The following is a 19,186-nucleotide window of genomic DNA, read 5'->3' as shown; positions in this document are numbered from 1 at the left end:
GGAGGCCAAAAAAAGGTAAAGAAAACAACGCCCAAACACCTTCCTCAACACGTCCGTCCCGGGGGTTTAATGGTTCGCACTACTTCCCATTGCCACGGCTGCTAACAGGTTCATGTCAATTGCTTCGATTGCCTTCTTGGGGTGGGGGTAATAATAATATTTATGCAACATATTTTTGCCGGCTGGATTGTAATATTATGCTTCATTAAGTTTTATGCTAGCGTGTGCTGGTGCTGCTGTTCTGCACAACGCATCTCTCACCCCTGCCCTGATGGAACCGTTCGCAATTGCTTCTGATGACAGAATGGGAGATGAGAATTGGTTCGCAAAAGCCTCCATTTTGAGGTGGTTGAAGTTGTGTGTGTGGGTGTATATTCTGTTGAAAAACGTACTTGAAACACCCTGGCAACCCTTGCTGTTATAGGTGTCATTCGCTGAGTTCTTGTGCCAGTGAAGCGTAATTCTGTAAATGGGACAAATGTATGCGTGTGTCTGTGTGTGTGTGTGTTTGACATGTGAAAATTCTCGCGACACGCTCGCATGATGATTATTCGCAAACACCATCAGTTGAAATATCAAATTGTTGTAAAATGTGTGTTGCAAGTAAAAAAAAACAGAAACCCAAAACCACCTCGGAAAACCCCAAGGAGTCAACCAACGAAGTGGGTGCAGGTTTTATGACCCATTTGTGGGTGGTGGTGGTGGGCAGATCGAAAGGGGGAGTGGTGAGAAAAACACCGCTTTTACTCACGCACCATTGACACTGCTTGACTGTCTCTGCACACAGAGAGACAGAGAGAGGTGCAGCCAGCCGGAAGAATCGCTTTGTTTGTGGGAAAAGGGGGAAATATTTAAACATCTAAGCAAGCTTTAACAAGGGCAATGAATTCGACTGAGCGATTAAATTACCTCGTGAAAAGGGTAATTGATAGAGAGATAAAAACTGTATTACTACTATTTGCTTGCGCTAAGTAAATATTGTAATTAAATTACGATCATGATGCGATAGTGCAGGGGGTGTTTGTGATTGTCGCGTTGAAGGTAATTGAACATAATTAAAAAACAAACAATTGTTAACATTCACAATAATTATGGGTTTAGAGAGAAGTGAGCGAGTAATATGGCTTTTAGGAATAAGCTTAAAGTAACATAATTAATTACATGAGCCTTCTGTCCCAGCTTCAACATTTTTTGTGACACAATGCTAGGAGAAAATTCCCCCAGAAATCACACGCCATTTTATCTCCAGCGCTTGTGCTCTGTGTGTTGCCCTCAGAGACTGACTTACTCTTCCAATAAAGACCTCAAGCCTTCGGTGCATTCGGGTGGAATAATTATACGGCAAACATCATTTGGCCGGGTAGAAATTCAATAAATCAATTCTCCGGTGGCGTGTGGCAGATGTGAAGAGTCCTCCCAAAAAGAGAAGCAAAAAAAAACGAACCCAAAGCAAACACAAACACTGGAACAGTATTGTGTGTGCATAGTGGGCTTGTGTGAATCGCCCGAAGCCCGGGCTCCGAGAATGTGCAAATAATTATAAATATTCAATTAGCGTTTTGGGTAGAAGAGGTTTGTGTCGTTTCGAAGCGCTTGGCAGAACGGTTTTAGGGAGGAGGATTTGTAAATGAGCCGTAGCCTTTCGCCAAACCCAACGAGAATGATTTTGGATAATTTCTATATGCTACGCTTTGAATGATTTTGGTTCCGAAAGCAAACATACCGCCCTATAGTTCACTGCTGTGGAAATGAAAATGTCAAAACTACAGCACTAGCACTGGCGTGACCCGATCGTCTGCTCTGTTCGACTTTTCGCGCCATTTAAATGATTGTAATGCGTTCGTTTAATTTCTCTGTACGAGAATCGGCTATTCTACGGTGGCCAATTCACCTGCTCCGGCGTAGGTGCGTCCATTAGCCCTTTTTGTCGATTAGCCGGTAGGTGCAAGATCTTACGGAATGGTTCATTTTGTCGTACCGCTCGTTGTAATGGCAGCTATTCAGCACTGGCCACGCGACGGTTACAGATCGGCAGATGGTTTTCTGTGGGTTTGGGGTGGGCCCTACATTACCACGTGCTGATGGTTCGTGGCAGACGCGCAGAGGCCTATTGGTTGAGTGCACGTTTACCATAACTGGACGGCTGTACGATGAACGACTGGATGGAGTGTTACGTGCAATTATGTAGCGTAAGAGCTTGACGAGATAGATGTCCGAGCTAAAGATGTCCGAAAAAACGAGCTGCCTCTTCATTTCGGACCGTAAGCCCCTAAAATGGGACCACAAGCGATGTCACTGTCCCGTGCAGATCTGGTCTGGTTACGTCAATCAAGTGAAGCGCGCGCCCCGGGCACCATTCGGAGTGTGCATCAGCTTGTGCAAGCCGGTAATGGATGGCCTGCCGAAATTGGGAATCTCGCCTCCGAAGGGTCAACACCACGGTGGGGGGGTGGGCGACTCTTTTAAAGGGAACGCGTTTTGAGCGCGTCAATTTACATACGGCAGGTACAACGGTTGGTATAATTTGCGTGCGGCAAACATCACAGCTCACCGTGGAGTTTCATTTGCATGAAACAATTAAAGTGCGTCTGGTACGCCGTGTGTGGGGGGGTTTTTGGAGTGAGCTTTTGCTCAATATATGTGGCGAAAGATTCGGAGTTCGATCGTTCAAATAATTATGCATAACCGCTGGGTGAGATCAAACGGTTTGAGCGATGGAGCGATCTGCCTCTAGCTTCCGGGTTGAGGTGTGAAATTAACGCTATAAAATAATTATTTAGTTTCTTTGAAATACAGTCCTTGATTGCGTTGGAATTTGTTTCCATTATAAACGTAACCAAATCCTTGAAGTTTGAAATTCAAGATGAACGTCTGAGCTTGATTTTTAATTGTTTTGAATAAATTTAATTCAATCCAAACCTCTATCAGTGTTTGACGTTCCTGTGTGTTAGAAACAACACAAATCTTCTCAGTCTCATTTCCGATACAAATAGCTGAATTTTCCTATATTGAATTCGTTACATAATTGTTGTGACCTCGTTATTTCCGAGTCTGCGTGCCGTGTCGAATCAAAATAAACACCAATGCATTGTAGGAAGCATCAGTGTGTGCCTTTCCCGACCGTTGGGCGTGCTGTTGGGGCGACAATTTCATTTTGATGGCAGCAGCATCCTGCACTCATTACATCAATGGAAACCCCGTGCAGTGTATTGAGTACCGGGAAGGGGAGGGAAGGGGGTGACAAAAAGTCCGGGACCTTACCTTGGCTAATTGAATTACCACTCAGCCCACTGGCGGCGGACAGGGAGGACGGTGGCTGCAGTCGATCCTCCATTTCGCGCAACCGCGACGTCAAGCTCTGGGTGTGCAGGAACAGGAACAGCGTGCACGAGATTGCAATCAGTGCAACGAATTCGGCGTATCTGTGACGGGGGAAGAAGCGAAAACAGGGGGTTGAAGATGAGTAACGCTATAAATTGAGACGAATTCAGTTTAGCTGCGGTATATTATCATCATCATCATCATCATCATCATCGTCAAGAGCGGGAGCGCGTTACGGTGTGTGTTCCAAATCCCATGCGTCCCGGTGTAAGTGTCAGCTGTGCACAGGACGGTGTGGGAATGGGACGTACCTGGACGTCTCCAGCAGACCGTACGCTAATGACAATAATGGGATGGAAAAACTAATAATCCTTCTCGCGTACCGTTTCTGACAGTATGATGTACATTGGGTTTCACACACACACACACACTTACAAACAAGCGCCATGTACGACCACTCATCCTGTCAGTCAGTCAGGTTGAAGTGTTATTTGAGCGCTGTCGGTAGAGCATGCTCTGATACCTTTCGCAGGCCGGAAAAAGTGGAGCCCGCGGTTTAAATCTAATGCACGATGGAGTTGCTGTGGGTGGACGGGTGCGCGGGAACGCGATGGGGGGTTGGGGCAATTTTCTGATTAAATGAAATGTGTCGATGGATTACAGCCGCTTGGCTCATTGATGGTGCTCGGTTGACTGAGCCCGTGAGCTCCCAATTGCCAAGGGATTCTAGATTGAATTTGCCCAGACTCGGAGGCTAACGGGGGCCACTTGTCGCTGTGCGGTCGAATTGATGTGCCGGGCCGTTTGATGCTGCCGTTTGATGCGATTTCGCATCTAATTGGCGCAAATCGGAGTCATAATTTTGCGCTGTAGTGACCTGTTTCGCTGTGTGCTGTATGAAAGGGTAATAAGTTTGGGGGAAAGTACATGAAAGTTGGCACTCAAAGAGCAGAATTATGGCTTAAAACGACATTTTTGGGAAAATTTAGTTGTAATAATTGCAATGAAAAGATAAGATTCAGTAAATTTTGAAGAATAACTGAAGAATTAATAGTGTAAAAAGGATAATCAAAATTTGAGAAAACACAAAACAATTTAAAATAGGATTGTTACTTTCTTTAAAAATTACTAGACTGTATATTGACTAACCGTATCTTGGGGATGATAAGTTTAGATCTTGTTATTACCTCTGAAGTATTACACCCCACTTTGGGGAATGTATTGCCTAAGTAGCACATTTTCGCAACCCACCGAACTACCAAATTGAAAGAACCCATTTACAGAACAAATTTGAATGTACATTCTCATTTTGTACCTAAAATGCTTCAGAGAAACTTTCAAAGTATGTTCTCGATCCAGGTTAAGGACCATCTTTAGGTTCTCTTAACCTTCTCCATCAATACTCCGCTCTCCTTGTGGTCGATTTGCAAACACTTTGCAAACGGGGAACGCTTGCCACTCTCAATTCGCTTTTTTCCAATCTTTCAGAACCCGAAAGTCGAAATTCCGAAAGTCACACGATCGAAAGCCGCCCCAACCAGCTGACATTTACTATCCGCGCGCGCACGTTAATTTCAAAGCAGCACCAACTAATTTGTACTCCTACAATGTTAACCAGCTGGCGTGTAACTAGCGATTGGGGACGATTAGCTAATGATGATGTTCCCGCCACCCGCTTTGGCGGCATGGTTATGCTGTTTTTTTTTCTTTGTTCGTGTCTTTGTGTTTTTACCCCTTTTCCACCATCTAACAAACCATCTTTCGTTGGGCCTTACTTTCAAGCCATAAGTCGTCCCGCGAGTGCCGCGTGCGTTTGGAAGCGTGCGATCACATCGGGGACATAAAACAACGGTTCGCTTTTATGTGAGTCGTCTCAAACAGTTTGCACTTCTTTTCTGTCACCCTGGTTGGCGTCTTTGCTTTCACTTTCCCGGCTGCTGTTCCGCTGTTCCCTGCGAAGGTTGCAAACGCTCGACCCCGGAGCGTTATCTTTTCTGCTCGATGTGTTTCATTCGTACCTTTTTTTTCAAGGCTCAAGGTTTTGTGCCATCATTTCCATTTGCGGGCGGCACAACCAAACCGCCGGGGTCTGGCGTAACAGCATTCCCTCGTCTTAGAAGTCAAGCATGAGGTGGTCCCTTTCGAATTGGTCGTATTTAAAACGACCGTTGGATTATGTCAAGGTTGTCCCAGTTAGTGGGACTTCTTCTATTCTCCCTTCCCTTTCCATTTCCTGCGAAGCGCGTATTCGCTCCCAACGGTGTTGCAGCGCTCGAGCACAAGGGTATGCATCTTCAGTTCGTTAGAAGTGGCGTGTTGCACAATTGTGTGCCCTTGTGGTGCTTTAGTTTTTGCTTTTCTTCTTGCCGGTACTTGTGGGCTATTCTCGATTTTCCCGCGGGGGTTGGGAAAAAGCTTCGGACGGACGAGCTACACTGACTGGCAGAACGGAGGCACGGACCACGCTGGCAGACGTTCCCAGGGCAGCGTGGAACAGAAAACAGCTGAAGAGGTGTCCAACACACCGATGCGATCTATTAGTGGTGACGACTTTGCGATTGTTTAGTGCATGTAAAGCTGGTGCATGGGACTGAACTTGATGCAGTGCATCGGTTTGATGCCGAGCAGGTCGATGGGAGGAATGTGGATGAAATTCCTGATTGAATTCCTGAAGCATTCGTTTAAAGCGAGTGGAGTTGAGTTTGAATTCAATGCTGCTCAGGCGGCGAGGGTGTGAACATTGCGGCTCGCGCTGGGGCCGGTAATGAATGCCAATAGTTAGTGCGAGCTTCATGAGAAAGGTTTTTGACTTTCGGAACTTCGGGGCTGCTTTGGGCTAAAGTTTGAGATTTTATTGCCAATTGAAAGGATTGCCGATTCAAGTGAATAGGAAATTGCTGGAATGCAGCTCAGTGATTGGAGGGATAGCAATCTTGGGATGAGATGGGCTACATTCATCAGATTTCGCTCTCAACACTCTATTGATTATTCAAGTTAGAGACCTAGAGGAATAGACATTTCAGAAACTACTACTCACAAAATATATACAATTGTAGCTTGATTGTTAGTAGAAAAGATTGGTGTATGCATGGTACAGCTAACTAAAAACTTTTGTCTTGGAATCTCAGATTTCCATTAATATTTTGAGTGCTTGTACAGGTACCTGAGCAACTGCTACTTGCTTTATTCGAGTTACGATTACTGTCTTTGACATTGCTCTTGTACTCGTTCCATTGTCTTTTGGTCTCATTTTAATTTAGTTTATTACTCAGCATTCATCCTTCTGGAGATTATAAAGACCTTGCTATCCAACTCTGTTTCACTATCTTCATCTTAGTTTAGCATCTAGCCGTGATTCACACCAATTGCCAGTGCGTTTCGTGGGCTTGCAATTTCGATTTTCGTTCCAAGTCCATTGGTTATTCCCATGGTTAAATCAATCTAATGATACTCATACCAAATGTATGGAGATTATTTGTTGGCACTCCTACGCAGTAACGCAATATAACGCAGTACAAATAACTGGACGAGGACGAGTGGTGAAATATAGTACGGTTGGGGAGATGCAAAAAGGTATCCTACATGATTCACAAACAAAATTGGAAAATAACTGAACCCTTTCGAATGCATTCAATTAATTTGGAAGTTTAATGGAGGAAAGATATGTACGAAAAATGTAAATTAAAACGCGAACTGAAATGTGATCCAAACTGTAACTACGTATGTGCAACTGTTTTAATAAAAGCTTCTGTTCAACATTTCGGTGATGCTCGACAACCATCCGGCTGGTTGTTTTCTGTAAATTTCATCTACCTCATCGCTTGTTCATCGCTCTTTAATTAATCGACCAATTAAAACGCATTCCACTGTTCTGTAACAATTCTTTGCATCGCTTTTTCACTACAACACCACAACGCGGTTTAATTTCACCCATTATCCCCATTAGCAGCTTTAATGGGAGGGCTCCAATTGTCGTTGCCCGCCGGGCGACATGTTGCAGTGCTGACCGCGCAAAAGTTACTGCCACCGATTCTTATCGCAATTTGGTTACACTTTTCCACTTTGCAACCGTCAGCCAACGGCCAACAGGGGAGTGCGGATGTTTGCAGATCCGGCAGACAAAGGGAAGCTACTTTTGCCACCCACCCTCCCACGGTGCCAGGCTCTAATCTGATCGGAACCGATCGGTAAGCATAAATAATTCCGTGGGCCGCGATTGTGTACTACATGACAGGGTCGTGAAGCTTGCATCAGATCGGCCCGAAGTGCGGCTCGTGCCGGGTTTGGTTCAGCTTAGCTTTGACGGAGGGGATGAAGCGTACGTACGGGGCCAGACGGGGCAGATGCACAACGTGCTTAATTTCTGCACAACTCCCCGTACCCAGCTCGTGGTTTTGTGTGTACCCAGCACAAATAGGGCTGTAATTTGCCATTACCGTTAAACGGGCAGGCCTCGTCGGCGTGATGCTACAATCCGAATCCGAAACATCTACAAGCTGCTTGAGCTACAGCACGCTCGTGCGAACGGCGGTGGAGAACAGGATAGACAGGGGTTTGTAGTTTTTCTTTACGAGCATTGTTGCTTGTTGCTCCGCGCGGAGTGTAGCGATGGGTAAGCTTGCCGGGTCACACCGCGCACAGACCCGTTACACTCGCGTGGGGGAGAATGGCGAAGCATTACAACTCAATCCGCTGTACGTTGGTCTTCGCTGCAATGGGGACTATGCTGTCCAGCTGATGTTGCCGGCGCTGTTGAGTAGAGTGGCATTTGCTTAGACATAGATCCGGCGATTTTTTTTCGTGCAATTTTCCTGATTTGTGTACAACTGCTTTGCTTTGGGTAATTGATAAAGTCACAAAGCTGAACCATGCTCGCTTGATCTATGTAAACTCAAGCTCGAGCAAAGAAGTTGTGCTGGAAGTTGGACGATGCGTAGTCGAAAACGGAAGAGCAGGAATGTTTTGTGGAAAGCAGCATAGGCAGCAGCAATTGTAACGTCGCTCGTTTCCTCATGGACCGGGGCAAAAACGGTTATTATGAAGCGGCAAAGTTGTGCCCGAAGTGAGAAAGCATGGCAGAAGAAAATAAAACATAAACTAAACTCCTGCTGCTCCCTGCCGAGAGTTTTTGTTTCGTTTAGTTTGGAAATTGTGCAAAGTACTTGTAGTACGCTTGTTGTACTTTGGCCCTATTATCATGCTGCTGATGTTCTTTAGTAGGTGGAAGAATTTGGAAGACGAGCGAGCTTGTGTACTGCCGTAGCAGCAGGAAAAAGTTGTTTCCTTTCCTTTAATTATTTTTAAGCGGCTTTGTGCTATGGAAAAATTACGCTCCAGTCAGCCGGAACGGCAAACTCGTATTGATGGACTTTGGTGTAGTTTGCTATTGACTCCTTGTACTTCGGTGGGGTGAACCGAAACAATGGGTGCCGGTACTTATCGTCTGCGTTGAAATGCAGAAGAAAAAAGATGGTTCAAAGTACATATGATCGACGGGAGGCTGTTTGTTCGTTCTGTAAGAGCATTTTCGGAGACTAACGAGCTGCTCTGGGAATTGGTGTGATGTTTTATTTTCCTCTTTATTGATGAAATAGTAATGAACTTCTAGAACTCTAGCATCACGGGTAATGGATTATTAAGAAAAAGGCATTTACTTTCTGATAATAAAGACAGATCTTCGCTGTTTGTACCGCTGTATCATTATTTAAAATTTCCATTAAACTTATTAATATTAGTCCTTCGAACCGGATGAAGCAGCAACATGTCGTAGAGAAGCATAAAAACCCTTGAAAGGTATCCCATTTTGTGAGCCACATTGCTAATAGAATTACTACAGCCTCATGATCCGCGTCGAGCGAGCTCGAGAGACAAAAAACAGCTGCCAAGCTGAGTGAATATGTGTGTCACAGGTGTAATCATTAGAGTGGCAGAGTGGAAAGCTGGTCGTACGAAACCATACCTTGAATGATCCTTATCCCACTTCGGGACATCTTCAGGCAGTTTCATTCCATTTTCGGAGTCGGAAAACTACTGCCACACTGCCAACTAACTCACAAGTATGTGTGTGTGTGTAGATCTCTCCTTTTCTGCAAGTGAGCTGATGTCCCGGGGGGCATTCAGCGTCACACATCTCGGAGCAGAACACTGGGAAGCAGAAACCCGGGTGCGTCAGAATACCCGCGAGGTGACTGGTTCGGGCACCAGGTGACACTGGCAAGCGCACGGTAAGGTGCCGAACAATAGCGGATTATGACAGTTGCAACCCGGTGGCGGTGTGTGTGTGTGTGTGTCTGGTTCGCTGCAGTCATAATTTTAATGAACTCTGAACTTGGCACCGCCCGGATTGCGGGATAGGGGTTCGTGCTGGTGCTAGTCACCGGGCCAGGTGAGACGTTAAGTTTGTGAAGTTCTTGTACCGTCCGATGCAGCAAAAAACGAAAGAGGAGTAGTTGTTCAACCACTTGTCCACTCCTTTCCTGCGTTTTCCCATCACACTGCAGTGTCGCCGGTACATCCCTTTGGGGATAGAGAGAGAGAGAGAGATCTCGCGCGCAAAGCACTGCAATTGCTTCCGTGAAATGTGTGTGTGTGTGTGTGGTCCGTGCCCGTTTCACTCTCGACTGGAAAATCGTTGGCAGTGGAGTGTACCGCGGCCCGAATTGGTGCAGCCGAGCTGCTCTGCACGCACCCGACGCGAAACCTTTTTGCTGCCGCTGGTTCTTCTGGTGACGCCGGAGGCACTTTTCACGCGTGAGGTGCCTGCGTGCCCCAGCGTGTGTTGTGGATTATGAAAAACTCGCCGTATGTGTTGCAAAATGAGCACCAGCAATGTGTGTGTGTGCGTGAAGCTGTGTTAATCCAACTTGATTCGTTGGCACAGTCGTTTGTCCTCTTTGTCCGGACAACTGGTGGAAGATTGTTTTCCATGAAAGCGCTTCCGTTTTTCGCTTTGATGGCGTTGGTTGTCCCTACGCTTGATCGTAATTGCACTCCTCTTGCTCTTTGTTTAACATACTTCCGCTCGGCGGGATGGCTGAGTCTTGTAAGTTGTTAAGTAATTTTGCAGAGAATGTAGCTTTTTGCTGTTGTTAGTTTTAATACCCTTTTAGCAAGTGAAGCAGTCTAGCTGTCATAAAAGTGTATCATTTAATAACGGTTGAAATTACTCTAATTAAAACTACCCTCAAAAGTCCCCATTGTGACGCAATAGCGCCAAGGCGTTTCCCACCTATCGCTGGCCTTGAGACGGGTTTGGTCGAGCTGCCGAAAGGGGTAGTCTTGGACAAAATTCCGACGCACTTTTTCTCACCCTTGGTAAGTTGTCGGCGGCTTCACGGGCTTCAATACCTTCAAAATTCGAAAAGCTCTTTTTCCTATCGCTCTGCATCCGCCGAAGCGAAATTGCTTTACTTTGTGCAACCCGTCTACGAGCGCTACAATGAGGGTGGTGTGGGGTGAACGAAATGATATTGCACAGCGCTGGACGACCCACCAGCTGACGGGTGGGGTTGGGGAATTTTCTCACCCGGTTTGTGGTTTGCCGGTTGTAATTGTTTTGGTGTGGTTAACATTTTTCAACCAACAGAAGGCTATGCAGCGTGTTGGAAAACGATACAGAGGACCAAACAAAGTTTAAGATAAGAGTCTGAAGGTTGCGAGCAAGATGGGAGGGTAACGGTCGACACAATGAAGACAAACCATAAACCAATTAATAAGCAGTTGCTTTGGGAATTGAGTTTAGTGTCATAATTTAGAATTATATTACGATTGCAATGTTTGATGTTTGATTTAATGCTACTTGCTTGTTGGTGCGTTTAATTACGCTTGGTTCATTGCTTGATTTCTAGCATAATATCGAATTTCCATAGATACAGCGTGCATACCTGTAATGAAAAGCGAAAGAGATGGTTAAAATAGAGAAAGTTATTTTACTGCTTTTTTAAAGCATCTTCACAATGCAGTCGATGCTGGAGATGTAAGGCTTTTAATTCATGGATTGCAGTTCTAAGGCAACAATTAACAAGGAGCTCGCTGTGTTGGTTCTTCTACAAAGACAGCATATCCTTCTCTTTATAGCTAGCTTTTCGTGTGCCTTTCTGTTAGAAAGCGCTCGTTATAGCCCCTTTTTATTGCAAGAAATGGCTAATCTGAGCTGCAAACAACAAAGCAGAGCATCGATAAAACAGAAGAACACTCTTTGGTTACACTCTTTGGTAACATCATGTTCAGCACAACAAAGGAACAGCGGTTGTGAAATTTCCGCGTCGCTATTTTTAAAACGAAGTACATAGAGATCCCGCTGGACACAAGGACTCGAAGAAACCGAGTCAGTTAATCGACACAGCTTTAGCATCACGGCAATGGCTAATCGGAAATCCTACGCCACGCTGTCCCCGTAATCATTATCGAGGGACGCCCACAGCGCTTTTTCCCACGTCGAATCGAATGCTTCTCCTCTCCGGGTAACGCAACTTCCTGCAAGTTAATTCTGACGTTCGTTACGAGTAGCACGATCGTCCTGAGCATTCAACAACGAGAAGAAAAAAAACCCCTCCACCTGACCTTATGCCTTCAGTTCACAGCACCAGCTTCCCTCGGAACTCCCCTAGAATCAGCCCTGAAACCGACACCAATTGACACCGCGGCAGTAAAGATCCAGCCTCAGCTGGGCCGGTCTAGCCGGTGTCATCGGTGCGCCCGTGTCCCCGGCTAGTCCAATTAAACTTTGAAATTGTGTTGTTTAATTTCATTATCTTGATTTAAAATCAAGCTGCAAAGTTTGGGGCCCCGCGATTTGGGGCTGCGAAGCGTGCTGTTTATTCTTCCACGAGCACCGGGTGACCGTGGCCGCCAGCCGTTGGGCGTGGTGGGCGGCCCTCGGTGAGGGGAGTCGAAGTCGCTGCCTTGCTGCTTTTCTGCTGGGAGTTTTTCCGCCTGTCGGTTGCGCTATTGTCACACTCACACAGCGCGTTCCGGGCGAAGACGCTCGGGCCCGGGATAAGTAGGTTTTCAGTTTCGGAAACAGTTTTCTCACTTTTCGTCATGCCAGATTGTTGTGATTGTGTGCGATTGCGGCATTGCCCTGCGTCCTTCCGTCTGTTGGCCGTCGAGGAGTTATAGAGAAGATGTGGGGTGGACGGAACCTTGAGATATAATCTGCATCTTTGCGCGATGGAGTGTTGCTTTGGCGCAAACGGACGTCCCACTATCGTGCGCACCATCTTGCGCTCCATTTTCTGGTGCAGCGTGCGCCTCCCACCCGGTCCTGGCGCTATCTGTGGGACGTCCTGTTTCTTGATCTCCCTGTTCCCATCTCCCTGATGCACAATCTGTCCCAGCACCGGATGACAGATTTTAATGAGTTTGGCTTTGCTGAATGAGGAAAACATTCGTTTGTCGTGGCATTGTCCTGGCGGTTTTGCCAGAACTTTTGCTTCCACCTGAAGCTTCCTTCACGGTCCTTTGTGTCTGCGAGCGGAGAGTTGTTCGCGTGCTTCGCCTTTCGCAAGCGTATTCAGGTCAACAGGCGGACTAGGGTTCGAAGAAGCAAGGAGCACAGAGGTACCCGGCTGTGGTGCTGGAAGGTGATAAATTTGCACCCACTGAATCGGTTCGCGCCGTGATTGTGTGTGCTCGTCTGTAGCCTAACGTAACGAGCGCTCAGCCCGGCCCGAGAAGTATGATGAAAGATGCTTCCTAATGCCCCACGATCGACTGAATCATTCTGCCAAGATGCGCAAGATATAGCGGTGCAAACGTTAGCCCCCGGTGCGCTGCTCATCCCGCTGGGGTTCCCGCGGAGGGAAGCGCCGAGACGGGAATCAACTTTGCTCAACCCCTTCCCTTTGGCCTATCTTCTGTCAATGGTTCCCGGGATGACGGGTTGCGTACAGATGTCTTCGCCCTGCTTCATCTCGCGCCCCGTGAATGCTGTTCCTGCGTTTGTTCTGATTCGCGCGGATGGGTTGGTTTTTGTTAATTTGAAGTTTTCTCCTGCGAGTGCGAGGAGAAAGCCAAAGGAGTCGTGGTTTGTTCCACGAAAGATGCTGTCAGAGCGCGAATTTTCGCCCGCGCTTCGCATCGCACCGGGCTCCACTATTGTTCCGGCTGTGAGGGAGTGGGGAGTACGCTCACAGTTTTGTGCAGTTTCTGGGCGTCTTCATTGCGGCGGGCGCCCAGTGTGCGCAAACACGCCGCAATAAAGAATGGCCGCTCGGTTTCAATCGTCCCCGGGCCGGTGTGACAAAAGGATTCGGCAGTGCAAATGCGAGAGCGAAGCGAACTGCAATGGATGCAAATTTCACACTCCAACCCTCGAAGTTGGTGGCTGCAACGCTTTTTTTTGGGTAGTTTTGGCACTGTTGGTGGGGTATGTCAGCGTAAAGTTTGTGTGGATTGGGGTGCAGTGTTCGTGGTGCAGCTGGAGGAGTAGCATCAGTTATCGGTTATTACATTGCAGGAAGAAATGGTTTATCAGGGCAAAAAGTTAGATTAGGGCAAGTTTGGTCGGTGCTGCTGCTGCGATCGTTTTGCAAAAACACAGTTAGGCACAGTTTTCCGGGGGGATGAAGGAGGTGAAACGATTGCGGTGTATAATGGTGACCTTTATGAGGATGCCGGCCGGCACGAAAGCCTTAATTTGTAATGCAGCACCAAACCACGGTTCGGCGCACGTGAGCGCGCTTGCACGTGAAAGTTTTGTTCGACAAGAGCATTAGATATGTTTTCTGGGATGGAAGTTGGCGGTTGATATGATTTGGATGGTGCAGAGCGTGCGATGATGATTGGGGTAGATTTGCAAGCAGACAGTGGAGATGCTAATTTCAATGAAAGAGCTTCTAAGCGTTAGATTGGTGTTACTCTCATTCACTGCAGTATCGTACAAGACATCGTGGCTTGGATGTTAGTGAGCTATCCGCTTACTGCTACTTATTGCTCATAGTTCCAAAACTGTCATTCATCAGACTTTATCGTTTTTGAAGGTATGTTGGAGATGCCAACGCTTTTTTCGAAACTTTGCTCTGTTCCACACATATTGTTCTAATAAAACGATCCCTTTGCTTTTCTCAGAATTTGTATCAGCTGGCCGGCAAATCAAATCGCACGGCCAGCGTTCTGCTTCGCGGTTCTAGGATCTTCGCAATGCAGGCACCAAATCGAATGGAAACGAAACTTTTCCTTTCACTTTTTGCTATAGAAAAATGAAAGCCCTTGTAGCGGAAAAGCGCGGAAAGCCCGTAATCGAAACCGGATCGAATTAGGGCAGCCCCGTAGCCGAACGTATTTCCTTCCCGTTAGACATCAGGTGTCTGCGGTGGCGCGGCGAACCGTTAATCAATCAACCTTCCACCTCCGCCACTTTGAGCCTTTTGGGAATGTGTTACAGAAACTGCACACCCACCCCTGGGGTGTAAGTTTTTGCTTCCTCCTTCCTCGACCAGCTGCCCCACCAAGGCGTGCAGGGAAAATGGTTGCGATTATTGTTATTAGTTTGATTAGGCCCCCGGGCTCGTGCCGCGTGCTGTAACACATCCTGCAGGAAGCGAGTGAAAGTTAGCGCTTGCGTTCTGCAGCACTGGCCCATTTGCCCGGCCCAATCGGCAGCAGTGGCGGCCCTTGCGAAACTGTCAATTAGATTAGCGTGTGCGCTCGTACGATCGTACGCGTGCAAGGAAATGGGCAACACGGCAAGCCAGAAAAAAGCACTCCCGGCGCGTGATGGAAACTAAAAGTTGACCCGTTTTTTTTTGCTGCTGTCCGCCATGCCATTAGGCCGCTGGGCCCTGCAGAGTGCTAGGGCACGATTTCTTGTCAAACCACTGTTACTATCGATCGGAGCAAAGACAAGAGACCGGGGGCGAGCCGCCGCCAGGGCGTAATCGTCTCGGTTACCGAAGTCGTCCAGTTAAAGTTGCTCTCCTTGCTTCCCGGCCCTTTCTTAAGAACTGGTTTACTTTCCTCGCTCGGTGGTTCCTCGTGCGGTGGCACCACCGTGACGTGTAATGCATCGCGGCGGCGAAAGTGGAACCGCAGGCGGTGGGTACGCGTACATTCTCCCCGTTCGGTTGCGTTTCGTAGGATAACTGGGTCAGCTGCGATCGCTTTTCGGTCCCCGGGTCCCGGTCTTGATTCGCAAAAACGAGGGCTGGCTCGATCGCGTCTAAAGCAACAGCAGGGAAAAACACATTCAAATCAGATCTGTACCATTGCCCTTAAGTGTTCCACTTCCCCTCGGCAGTGCAGCTAAGCTGCAGCCGCAAACTCTGCGACACATTATCTCGTGGAAATGGTTTCAGGCTGTTTCCAGCGTGAGGTAGGCGCGCATTAGCGACCGAGGATGATTGTTTAGCGAATAACCGTAACGCGAATGAATGCATCTAATTGAGTTTTATTGAGAAGACCGCGATCGTTCGCAGGACTGGGACCCGCTGCTATAGCACGATGTTCCGAATCACGATTTGTGTGCGTATGCGAGAACGGCTAAATTTCATTTGCCGATTCGTGGCCACCTGCAATGGCGCTGGTCATTGATTGTGTGCCAAGCTCATGCGACCCTGACGGAGCATAATAATCATTTCGCGTAAGTGATGCAATTGTGCGGTGCATTCTGGAGCAGAAAGTAAAACAAAAATGGAACGAGCCTCTCCAACCACACGTCCCTTCCAAAACAAAACTGGTAGTCGACCCCTTTCAGTGAAGGTCGACGTGAAGTCGTCGTTGCCAAAAATTGCCCGGTAGCTTTCGCTTTCGTTTCGCATTGTCGAGATTCGTCCGCTTTGCCGAACGTGTTCGCCTGGATTGCGTGATGGACGTGGACGACGTGGTTGCCATTTCACACCAACACTACTCTTTATTCCCCTCTCTTCGCTTATCGGAGGGCAGCCGATATGAAACTGGTTGCATTTTGCAGGTGCGAACTGCTGGCGAGAACGGCGTTCGTAGCGGGCTGCATCTGTTCGCACGTCCCGTTTGGTGCTGAGCCGACGAAAAAGGGATTTTCGCGTGCGTGCGGGTTGCATGCGTGATTGTGGTTTTGATTGATTTTCATACCGGAGATCAGTGCGCACTGCTCGCACCCGGGGATGGATCGGTGCCAACTGTTACCGGTGCGTGCTTGGTTTTCCCCACCCGCTGGGCTAAGCTGGGCCAGGTGAGCATCTGTCGCTCAAGGGTTTCGGTGGAAAATGAACCTCGCGTGGAGCTTTGCATTTTGCTTCGAGGCTGCGGGTTAACTTTATTAGCAAGCGGAAGTGGCTATTCTGTGAAGGGAGCTCAGTTTCAATGGTTTATGTTTAGCTTGGAATAGAGAGAGCCCTTTCGTAGCATGCCAAGGGTAGAATGGTTTGTAATTCGCTTGATTGGCGTAGTAGAGTGATACGAAAACACTTTGTTAGATTACGGATCATGCTTCTGTTGATCGAATACGCAGAACTTGTAAGCTTGAATTGTACATGCTTTCGATTGTAGTTTTGCCGTAGTAGTTTCTGTATTTGCTTACGATTTGTACATATCATTCGTCTGTTTCGGTTTAAATGCATTATCGTTTTCTGATTGCTTTAATTTGGAAATTTATGTCTCAAATGGAGTTGCTAGATAACACTATACTGATACAAATTGTACATCGAAATCAGATGAAGTTAATGTGCTTCTTCAAAACATACGGAATCAAAAGTCTAACATCAACTTCTGGAGACATCCGGAGTCGTCCGGAGACATCCGGAGTTGCCCAGAGTCGTCCAGGATTAGCCGTAGTAGCCGGAGTTTGTTTTTGTGGTCAGGCGTTTCATCTCTGACTCCGACTCCGACTTCTGCTGACTCTGGTTGAATAAAACTGGTATTATAAGAAAGAAAAGCCGGTTTAGGAAGTTCAAGCGCAAAACAAAAGAGGAAATAAAACACCATGAAATGAAATGATTTCGGTCGATTTCGACTGACTTAAGACCAATTAAGTCCAATTCTAGCCGACTTCGACTCCTGACGACTCCAGTCGACTCAAGACTCCAGACAACTTTGGATGACTCCGGGCAACTCCGGATCACTCCGTAGAACTCCGGATGACTCCGGAGAACTCCGGATGACTCCGGAGAACTCCGGATGACTCCGGAGAACTCCGGATAGCTCCGCAGAAATCCAGATAACTACGGCTCTGGAGAACTCCGACCGACTCCGGGCGACTCCGGATAACTCCGGATGACTCCGGATGACTCTGGACGACTCCGGATGACTCGAGACGATTCCGAATCTAGAAGACTCCGATTCCAGACGACTCCGGGCAACCCTGATTCCCAGGAGGAACTAGTGGTGGAACTCAATTTTATTGTTGCATCAAATAAGAAAAATTGGAGTGTCAGGTTGGCTTACGAATCGCTTTAAATTCCTATCAGAGGCATTACAACAACAGACATTTTTCCAATTTGCTTGCACAAGAGTGCTTTAGCTCACTAAAACATAACTATATACATCAATTCACTAAACATCGCATGACAATGACATAAGTGGTATGGTTCTGTAGCACAAACTCAGCTCTTTGTTGGAACACTCTACCTCCCTCTGGGGTGCTAATTGTTGGGAACACTTGCGGCACTCTAAGCCCCATCGTCGCCATCAGCACTTAAAGGAATCGCGTGCCGATCGCTGATGTTGACCAGTGACCAAGCTGCATTTTTACAGTGCGAATAAGGCAAAAACTCCCCCTTCCCAGCGCGTTGTTATCCTGTTCGAGTATCATCAGTCAATTAATGGGAATCTCTCTACACAAAACAATCAATGGCGCGTTCACATCTGAGTGGAATTAAAGCGAATGTTTCCCCCCTGCTCAACCCCTATTACGCTTTCACCTCCGGACAGCCGCCCTCAAGCCCCGAGCAACAAAACGTGTTAAATGAAAGCAGTTTACCCCTAAACAACATTTCACATCAACATAAGTGACGGATTCGATGGGATGTGGTAGGGAGGGCGGCAACTGTTTGTCGCATTGATTGAACCTGCCAGGCCCTGTGCATGCCAGCGCGCCAGACACCACACCTTCGCACACCCAGCCTGTTCCGTTTGTCAGTCGTTTTGCGTTTTGCTTCTTCCGACCACTGACCATCTGCCTGGTAAGCTCTGCTATGGGGGAAGAGGTTTGTGTGTTACGCTTACGCTCACTAAACGCGCATCCCCGTACGGTTCACCGACGGTATGGCTGAAGTTTGTTGAACCGTGGCACTGCCATACCGTCGGTGGTGCAGCGATGCATTGCCACCGTCTGGTACGGGCATACCGGCGCGGTTGGAATTCGCGTTGCACTCCGGCAGCAGTCAACCGGGCGACCACTTGACACGTCTTATCGCTTTGGTTTGTTTGGCGTGTGGCGGGAGGGAAAAAAAGGTGCCGTTGAAATCAGCGAAAAAAGCGGCAAATGATTCGCAAGAGCGATTGGGCAACAGCTGGACAAAACATTGCGTTGAAATTAGCTGCAGCGATGCGCTCAGCGAAGGAGAAATTACTTCAATAAACAATTTATCAAAACATTCCATCACTTAGGCAGCAGCAATTCCACGCAAACACTCCAGCACCACTGTTCAGCATGACAAATGAGATAGCACACAAAAGAAGAGCGCCAAGGGTTTGAAAGGCTGCCAGAGACTGTTCCGAACTAGCTCCATATTTAAATGCGGCTCGCCCGGCGTTCGCCTGTTTCCCCTTGGTGTAAAACTAATCATTTCCATGCCGTTGGTTAGCTAGTTACCCTAAATTGCAGAGCAGCGCAGGCAAGTTGGGCTGTCCATTTGCAAAAATTGCTATGATAAGAAATGAGGTTAATGACAACGGCATAATCAAGGGAATGCAAAAGCCCCGGACCGAGAGAATGCAATAGCAATAG

The 19,186-nt window shown here is 47.4% G+C and overlaps 1 protein-coding gene across 1 annotated transcript in view; it reads right to left on the bottom strand.

Annotated features, from left to right (window-relative positions):
- Positions 1 to 19,186, bottom strand: part of LOC121594298 (heparan sulfate 2-O-sulfotransferase pipe) — a 120,944-nt gene that overhangs the window by 40,142 nt on the left and 61,616 nt on the right. The window contains exon 2 of the mRNA XM_041917403.1: positions 3,262 to 3,422. Within this exon, the coding sequence (XP_041773337.1) occupies positions 3,262 to 3,422 (161 nt within the window). The remainder of the gene's footprint in view (positions 1 to 3,261; positions 3,423 to 19,186) is intronic.

This window comes from Anopheles merus, chromosome 2L (assembly GCF_017562075.2).
Source record: "Anopheles merus strain MAF chromosome 2L, AmerM5.1, whole genome shotgun sequence".
Classification (NCBI taxonomy): domain Eukaryota; kingdom Metazoa; phylum Arthropoda; class Insecta; order Diptera; family Culicidae; genus Anopheles; species Anopheles merus.
Note: the sequence above shows the minus strand (reverse complement) of the source record. Positions and strands in the feature narration are given on the sequence as shown.